Source organism: Phaseolus vulgaris, chromosome 9, assembly GCF_051622355.1.
Source record: "Phaseolus vulgaris cultivar YP4 chromosome 9, ASM5162235v1, whole genome shotgun sequence".
NCBI classification, from domain to species: domain Eukaryota; kingdom Viridiplantae; phylum Streptophyta; class Magnoliopsida; order Fabales; family Fabaceae; genus Phaseolus; species Phaseolus vulgaris.
Genome location: NC_143506.1, coordinates 17222255 through 17232073, shown reverse-complemented (window position 1 = coordinate 17232073; position 9819 = coordinate 17222255). Strand labels below are relative to the sequence as shown.

The following is a 9819-nucleotide window of genomic DNA, read 5'->3' as shown; positions in this document are numbered from 1 at the left end:
AGAAGAAATCACAGATGTACGTATAATATAACTAACTAAAGTGGAAGGAATCACGTATCTTTTGTGTAACTGCCTCGCACCCAACCCACATTAAACACGTGATCTATGCAAGCATTCCGTGCTGGCTACTTTTACTTATAACACGTGTTTCATCTTTAACTATCTTCTCAATTTACATCTCCAGAAAATTAGGTTTGGGGAAAATATCCATACAATGATTCAAATTCAAATAATCTTATTAGAATTCAAATTTATACGTTTTTAAAATAAAAAAATTGTTTCAGTATTTATAAATTGATTTCATATTAGTTTTTCAATTATTTTTTATCAGTAATTTTAAATATAAACTAATTTAAAGGAAAAAAAATAACGAATATGTTTAACAATCATTAAATTTGATTCAATGTAATAAGAGGTAATATGATAAAAAATAATAATTATGTGAAATATTTTTATAATATATAATTTAATATGGTATATTAATTCTTAATGTATATTTGAAACTATATGTAAAATTTTATTAATTTAAGAAATGTAATATTTCATCTAATTCAACATACTAATTATTCATAATACAAAAATAAAAATTATTAATAAAACTATGTATAAATATTTTAACTAGTCTCTTCACTTTTTACTTTTTAAATAGATGTCTGCGAATAATTCTAAGCTTCAATATAATATATTATAACTTATAACACTTCAATAATCAGTAGAAATATAATATAATATTTTATTTGATCGTTGACAACTATAAGTTAACGTTGTAGTTTACCAATTGAAACTTAATATAAATATTAAATATCATCTTTAAATTTGAATTCTCTTTATATTTTTTATATAAAAATAAGAGGAATACTCAACTTAAATTGTTGTTGTCACGTATAGTGAATTTTATGATATAGTTCATAAGACATATATTCTAATTAATGTTTTTTATATTTCATGAAATTAAAGTTAATTGTATTTTATATTAATCTCTAGATGTTTTTTCACCGAAAATTGACGTAAGATTTTAGAGGTGGAAAAAAATTGTAAGTCAAAATCTTTAATACTAGAAAAAGAGAATTGAAATTCCTCAAGATTTTCTAAGACAAAGTCCTTGCTGAATAGATCATTTATGACGTATTAAAGTAGTTATTATCCTTATTTTATATATTAAGAGCATTGGTTATGCCTAATTATTGAATGTATCATTCTATTATTTTGGGTAAATACAAAATGTATAATATTGATTTTACGTAATTACTTTTATTTCATATATTGTTTATATGATGAAAAAATTAAATATTTTTTGTGTAATAATTTTCTTATAAACCCTAAACATGAATACAACATTTATTCATGGTGTTATCAATCATAAATAAAAGTAAAAATGTAAAATGTATGATGATATCTTGAATAAACAATACAATTTGTCATATTCTTTTATGAGAGTAGATGATGATAAAAAAGATGACAAATATTATATTTGTTAAATTACAAAAGTTGTTTATTTAATTCTAAACAACTAATAGACTATATGATTTAACATGAATAAACATATTGCTTTGGAAGTGTGTATACAAAAATACTCTATCATTGACACTTGATTATACACTAATTTAGGAAGTTAACTTTTACACTTATCTGAATTATTAAAGTGTCATTCAATAGACCTATACATTTTTTTACATAAATGGACATGTTTTCATAGAAGAAATATATACCATGATAATTATGAACAAATAGAACTTTGTAGAGTAACTTTATAATATAAAAATATATTTATCACGACAATGTTCTTAATTTTAAAGTATGCAGTTGTCTTGATTTTTTTTCCATATATATATATATATATATATATATATATATATATATATATATATATATATGATTCGTATAGTATTAAAACTCAAAAAAGTAGTGACCAAAGACTAATATGTGCTCACGGGATATGAATATTGCTCGCTAATTAAACTTCCTTGTCACATTCAATCCGAGCTTATGTTGACAAAGTCAATGGGTATACTAATCCAACCAGGAACAAAATTCATGCATGGTCTCGTTCCTTTTTTTCTTTGATTATATTCATCATCGAAAAATATATTTATATTAAAATACAAAATAATTATTATTATGAAAGTTGAATGACTATTTTGTAGAGGATTCAAAATTTAAAACGGTTGTGATTTTTTTTATAAAAACTTTGATATGTTAAATATCACGGTACAACTTACATTTCAGTTAGGTTGACACTTCAAGTAACAACAATCATCTGTCATCACATGAAAAAAAATATTATTTAAAAAAAATACAAAAATATGGGAGACTAGACTAAAACTCGTATGTTAACAAAAACGATACATATGTAGACTATACTTATTCATAAATAATTCTAAAAACATACTAGATGAAAGTTTATTATACCAATGAAATTATTCTTTATGAATAAATCCTAAATTAGCCAATTTTTCAGCACACACATTCCCTTCACAAAAAATATGACTAACCATAAACTTGATTCTCACACAGTAATTAAGATAAATATTTCATCGATTACGAAACATCCACAAAACATTAGTCCTAGCAGTAAACGCAACACAAACCAAGGCAGAATCACATTCAAATCAGACATTAGTAAGCCTCATCTTTTGAACTTCCTCCATAACATGTATAATTCTATAAAACTCAGCAATACCAGTCTGAACTTCAAGAAACACAGAGAAAGCACTAATAAACTTCATCATACTTCCACGAAAAATACCTCCATAAGTAGCAAAACCAAGATACCTCCTAGCAGTCCCATCAGTATTAATGTTAACCCAACATGGTGAAGGAAAATCCCATCTAACAGAAAGAGGACGAATAATTTTACCACTACAAGTGTTAATACCAAAAAACGTAAGCACTTTGAATTCCAACATATCATTCTTCATTGAAACTTTTGATGAATTTCTCACTATACAAGTTAAATATTTAATTACCGAAATAGCCCTAGAAACCTCAATCTTATCTTGAAATCTAGCATAATTCCTCATACACCATATCATCCAAATAGAAAATTTTATCATTGCAAGCTTAATTAATTTAACCAAGAGATTACCATCACTCTTAATAAAAGAAATAAGATCATTCTTATTAGAAAAATGAGAAGTAAGAAAAATGTTGAACTCAACTCCAAATATGCAAAGCATTAGAACATTCAAAAAATACAAGTTTAATATATTTCCCATGCTTTTCACAAAGCGTACACATAGAACATATATGCAAACCTTTATTCTGAATATGTTGATCTATAAGAAGCCGACCATGAAAAACTTTACAGAGTACTAGAGTAGAGTTTTGGAAGGCGGAATAGATGAAGACCAAATGAATTTACCCCAACCACAGGGAACTCCTGGTTCCAAGAAAAAAGTCATAGTCGATTTAAGAGTGAAACGATCAGACTTATCTAGAATCCAATTAGGAATATCGTGTTCCTCCCTAACCATGATATGATTAAAAAATGCAGCATTTGCTGTAAAGATAAGGGAATATTCCAATCATAACCTATCCAAAACTAAGAGACTGTATCCAGAATGCTAGCACCATTAAATAATTCTGCAATATTTGTTAAAAAAGTAGTAAAACACCACTTATCATTCCATAAATTAATAAAAAAAACTTGTACCTACAGTTCAAGAAGTATAATCAAGTATAGTAGAGTAAAACTTCTTAATTACACGCCAAAGAGATGAGAATCTATAAACCATTCTAAACTCGTATTTTGATTTAAGAACCATGGTTTTCAAGAGCAAAGACCAAGACATGTTGCTATAAGCAAAGTTCCAAGCAAGCTTAATAAAATATGCATTATTTTAATAACTAAGATTAATAATCTTCAAACCTTCATTTTCAAGAGGAGAACAAATCGTTTCCCAATTCACGGTAACTGTGCCTTTTTACAAAATATCACCAACCCAAATAAAATTTCGACACAATTGCTCAAATTGGCTAAGAAGTGAAATAGGTCATTTATATATATTAAAGCTATAAGCTAGAAATCCAGTAATCACTGTATTGACCAACTGAATTCAACCCATCATGCCAAGAGATTTACCTTTCCAAGATGCTAGCTTCAATTTGACTTTGTCAACCAAAGGTTGAAGAAATTGTCACTTTGGAGCACCAACAAAGATAGGCACTTCTAAATAATTGAAAGACAAACAACCATGACTATAAGAAAGAATACGTTGAATTTGTTAGTCTTAAACATGACTTTACTTTATCGACTTCATTTTACTGACTTTACATAAAGTTGTAATAGCAGTGCATTTTAATGAAGTTGTAGATCAGATGTGCGAATTCAGCCTTTATTAATTTGTCTAACGATTCAACAAATGTTAATTAAAATCATATGCTTGCAATACGATTTATGCACGAGTATTTTGGATTGTGATTTAGTTTGAAGTCGTTTGTTATTTACACGATTTATTTGAAATTTTTTTCTACCCATCAAAAGTCGTTAGCATAGAATATGATGTCTGTTAAATATAGACCTAGATGATACATTTGCTAACATCTAAAAACACATTAGTTATGGATTTAATCATTTAAAACAAAGGTCTTAATTAATATTGGTCCACCACAAATTTTTCAATCTTTTATGTTTTAGCGGATTTCTAAAATTTTGGATGCTAATCTATACTTTTTTTTTTTATAAAAAATTCTAACCAAGTGTGCTTTTAATTATTGAATTTAATAATTTTTTGGATTGTCAACAACATGTGTTATACCAATAAAAAAGTATGATGAAAAGTCAAACCTATTGTAATATATGGAGGCAAAACTCTTTGTTCTTTTAAAGTCTTTTACCACAATTATATGTCTCATTTTCAATTTTTTCATGAAGTAAATAATATGGAAGTCAAATAGATTAAATATACCTAAAACAAATTTAATTGTGGTCAATCTAATATTCTTATAGAATATCTCAACTCTGAGAAATTCATTGTGGAGTAAGGAATCCCACATTGAGTTAAGATGAATAAGATCAATGGTATATAAAGATAAAGACTCACAAATTAATTGTCTTCAAAGTTTTGGGTTGAAGGTGGTGTCAAATATGTTATACATGAGTTGATTCATGACTTAAAACTTATTAGATCCACAACTCTCAAGTTAAAGTTAAGTAACAAGTCTCCCAAAGTATGTCTATTCAAGGAACCCAACATCATTAAAGTCTATACTTTTTTTTAACATATTCATTCACCCTTAATTTTGTTTCAATATATCTCCACTTGATTATTTTTATTTTATTTAATCTTAATATAATCATTTCCTCACAATAACTTTGTTATTTTCTAAATGTTCAATAATATCTTATTTATATGAAAAAACTCCAAATTTTCTTATTGTTATTATTTATAAAATGCATTTGAATGAATCATATTCTTTTGAAAGACTAAAACTTTCAATTTTCATTTAAAAGAATTTTCTTCATATCTTTTATCATATTTTGTGAGGACTCATTATGAATGTCAACATGATTTATTTTAATATTTGTATTATCGTTGAGTTTATTCATTCTTTAATTTGTGTCTCATATTTTAAATGTGTTTCAAAATTCATAAATTTTAAGAATTTATTAAATAAGAAAGGTAAGATCTTAAGGTAAATAATTTATTTGAATTTATTCTTATAACGAGGATGAATGAGTTTTGAAGGTTTTTAAATAGTTTAAAAATATATATTCAGACAATGTTTAGGTTTTTGAAATGGCTTCATACATTACTAATGGTATATAACTTAGCGCGATATTGAAATATGTAATAGTAACATTTTTAGTTGAATTGGTATAATGATAACCTAATATATTTTTATTCTGATTATTAATATGTTTTATTTATTATTTATAGTATAAAATTTAATGTTTTTATGGTTACTTTTACTTTTTAAATATAGTTTAGGGTTATTATATATGGTTATGAATAATCATATTTTCTAATATAATTGATTGATCATGCTTTTTAACACAACTGATTGTTACTGGTATATGTGGCTGTCAATGCCTTTTTAATAACTGATGCTTTATTTTTTCAATATATATTATAAGTCATTAAAAAAATAACCTAAGACGCTACACACCTTTTTTTTTACGAAAAAAACAGATTAAGAATACTTTATATAAGGAATTCTATATTGAAATAAACATGTGATTTGCAAATTATTGATGGGAAATTCAACAAAGTACAATAATAACTCAACAAGAGCAACATGCAGGGATAATAATTTATCCAACTTGTAAGAATATGTGAGTAACAATAACAAATAATAACAAAAACAAAAACATAAGGAAGACACAAAAATTGTGGAAAACCTTATCAATGTGAGAAGTAAAAACTACGGGCATGAGTCAGTCAATCAAGTTTCACTATGATCAAAATTAGGATATAGGAGAGTCTCAAATCATAACACAATTCGTATTCAAAATAATCATTCAAATAGCAAGACAACATAGATGAAATAGAGAACAATAAACCAGAAAATTCACCAAACTGCAACTACTTTACGTGGCCTATAAGTCACTGTTCCAGAAAACTGTGAACAAAGTGTCAACGGCGACTAGAAGTTGTTGGAAGAATCTTCCTCTCTCTTCACTCTTTTCTCCTTTCCTTTTCTCTCTTTGTCTCTACTGACGGCTCTCACTATGTTCAAGAAAAAACCCTAAAAGTGATTAATATTGGACTACTGCTCAAACAACTTCTCAAAGATCCTAACGGGTCGAATTGAAGTACCACGTATGAACCTGTTGACAAAATTTCTGCCTGATTACGAAGCCGGTGATCCGAAAACTTTCGTCCTAAAAAAATGCTAAAAGTGTTGCTGCAGTGTGAAACAATTTTCTTCCTACTCAAACAACTTCTCAAAGATCCGAATGATCGGATTAAAGTACCACAAGGTATGAACCTGTTGACAAAATTTCAATCCGATCCAACGTGAACAAAGGGTGTCAATCGGAAGTTGCTGGACGAAACTTCCCCTCTTTACTTTTTTCTCCTTTCCTTTTCTCTCTCTATTGACGACGACTCGCACTCTGTTCAGAATTTTTTTTTAAAGATGATTAATATTGAACGGGACCACCATATAAAAAGTGAGATCAACCCAACAATAAAAATCAATTACATAAAAAACTAAATCAATTATAAAGAAAATCAAAACAATTACATCAAGAAAATCAATTATAAAGACTAAATCAGTATATATATACACTCAAAACAATAAAAATACAAATTTAAATTCTAGGTTATAACTTTTGTCTTCCCTGTAAGAGAAAAAAAAATCCACGATCATGCATTCACAAATTGGAATATCAAAATTGTAAACGTGACAAATTTAATTATAGTTGATTTATTTACCTGAATTAAACAGATTTAGATGGCACTTTTATCTGTAGTTAACTTTTTTATATCGCAATAAAGTATAAAGAAGAAGAATGAGAATGTGATTAATCTTAATATATATATATATATATAGATAATATTTAAAAAAATCGTTTGTAAAAATCAGATGTAAAATTATAGCATTAGGTAAAATTGGCAAGGGTTGGATAGGCAGTGACAGTAAGTACAATAACGAGCAAAAACAGATGTCGGGTTGGTGGTTTGAAATTTGAAATTGAGATTGAATCTGTCATTTAATCCAAGGGTGGAGAATGCTGCGTCATGTTGACGCTGGAAGAGACGCTCTCACATCTACCTATAAATAAACTTGAAAACCCTTTCTCTATAAAACCCTCGCTCCTTCCTTCATTCTCAAACCCTTTCTCCTCACCGCCTCAAAACGACACAGTTCTACTTTTCACACCAACACACTCTCCTTCATGGTACGCTCTTTCTTTACCAAATCACTTGTTTTTTCAATTCTTCTTGTAGCTTTTCATTCCAATTGGATCTTTCATTTCTAGGCTTTGCCCAATCAGCAAACCGTGGATTACCCAAGTTTCAAACTCGTAATCGTCGGTGACGGTGGCACTGGTCAGTTTTTCTTCTTTTTTTCTCGCTTTTATTTTCTCCGATTACCCTTTTTTCAGTTATTAAAAGATGTTCTGTTGTAGCGATCTAGGCCATACCTTGGCATATGACCTTATTTGTGACAAAATTTGCAGGAAAGACAACATTTGTGAAAAGGCATCTTACTGGGGAATTTGAGAAGAAATACGAACGTAAGATTCGTTTAGTCATATCAAGATTAAGGTTCTGTGTTTAAAGATTTTCACATTAAACTTATTGTTTATGATTTTGTCCATAACAGCCACAATCGGTGTAGAGGTTCACCCATTGGATTTTTTCACTAACTGTGGAAAAATTCGATTCTACTGCTGGGATACTGCTGGACAGGAGAAGTTTGGTGGTCTCAGAGATGGATACTAGTAAGTCATTTGGTCACAAATTTGTGTAAACAAACCAATCAGGACACTTAACTTTCCATTTTTATATCCACTTATGTACATGTTTTGATTGGTTACTCTGAGTTGGCGTTGTTGCTTTGTATGGTAGTTACTAGTATTCGTAGTTTTTATTTCTGTTAGGTTTAATGTGTTTAGATGTATAGAATCTCATTTCTACCATGAGGGTTTTAATTTGTGCCCCTGGAAGTGTCTCTAAGTTTTTATTGAATTCTTCAGTTATGCAAACTCCTATTACTTGTGTTTAACGGTATTCTACGTTGCAGTATTCATGGGCAATGTGCGATTATCATGTTTGACGTTACTGCTCGATTAACATACAAAAATGTCCCTACCTGGCATCGTGATCTTTGCAGGTTCGTAAATGAAATCATCTAAGCCATTTTGAATGTGTTGTCTCCAATTTTTGGAATTGTGTGGTTTTTTGACACCATGAGCAATTTTTGTCTGAATGATTTTTCAGGGTCTGTGAAAACATCCCAATTGTTCTTTGTGGTAACAAGGTTGATGTCAAGAACAGGCAGGTGAAGGCAAAGCAGGTTACTTTCCACCGGAAGAAAAACTTGCAGTATTATGAGATCTCAGCTAAGAGTAACTACAACTTTGAGAAGCCATTCTTGTATCTTGCTCGTAAACTTGCAGGGTATAGCCAGAGTTTGCACTTCATAATTTCTATTTACACGTTTTAAAATGCATGTCAACTTATGTTTTGCTACTTGGGACATTTCTGCAGGGATCCTAACTTGCACTTTGTAGAATCTCCTGCATTGGCTCCACCTGAAGTTCAAATTGATTTAGCTGCACAACAACAGTAAGTCCATCTGTCCATGAGCTTCATCATCGTTTCTCCGATTCCATCACCCTTTTATGTTTTATGATTGCCAAATTGCGTTGAGTTAAAAATGCTTTATAAAAGTGGATTGTAGGTAGTGAGGAGAATTGTAGTTAAAAGTGACTCCCATAATGTTAAGTTTAATTAATCATGGGGCATGGGAATTGTTTCCAATAATACTCTTTCCCTGCCAACATCGACATCTCGTTCATATGTTTTAAATTCCACAAATGCACTGCTTGTTTCATGAAGGTCTTTTACATTTATTATTGTTTTCATTTGATTTGATTGTTTCTTATATTAATGTGTTGGTGACTTTTGCAGGCATGAAGCTGAGCTTGCTGCAGCTGCCAGTCAGCCCCTTCCTGACGATGACGATGACACTTTTGAGTAGAGGATCAATGTAGTGTGTTTATGGAATGTCATCCTTATCGTTGGTATTGTATGCTACTGAAGTAATTTTGGGGGTTGCAGTGTTGACATTTTTGGATTTGAATTCGACATCTGAATTCAATTATAATCCGAGATCCGTTGCTTAAATTAAATCTCATTTTTACTA

General features: G+C 29.1%; 1 protein-coding gene across 1 annotated transcript; it reads left to right on the top strand.

Moving 5' to 3' along the window:
• Positions 1 to 7725: 7725 nt before the first annotated feature.
• On the top strand, positions 7726 to 9819 carry LOC137820054 (GTP-binding nuclear protein Ran-3). Its single transcript, XM_068623832.2, has 8 exons — positions 7726 to 7846; positions 7928 to 7997; positions 8129 to 8185; positions 8275 to 8392; positions 8695 to 8784; positions 8892 to 9071; positions 9162 to 9239; positions 9585 to 9819. Exons 1-8 carry the CDS (start codon positions 7844 to 7846, stop codon positions 9652 to 9654), a joined length of 666 nt encoding a protein of 221 aa, XP_068479933.1. The 5' UTR covers positions 7726 to 7843; the 3' UTR covers positions 9655 to 9819.

Coding starts and splice junctions, on each gene's coding strand:
- LOC137820054 (XM_068623832.2), top strand. Junction 8,393..8,694: donor GGTCTCAGAGATGGATACTA/GTAAGTCATTTG, acceptor TCTACGTTGCAG/TATTCATGGGCAATGTGCGA. Junction 9,240..9,584: donor GATTTAGCTGCACAACAACA/GTAAGTCCATCT, acceptor TGACTTTTGCAG/GCATGAAGCTGAGCTTGCTG.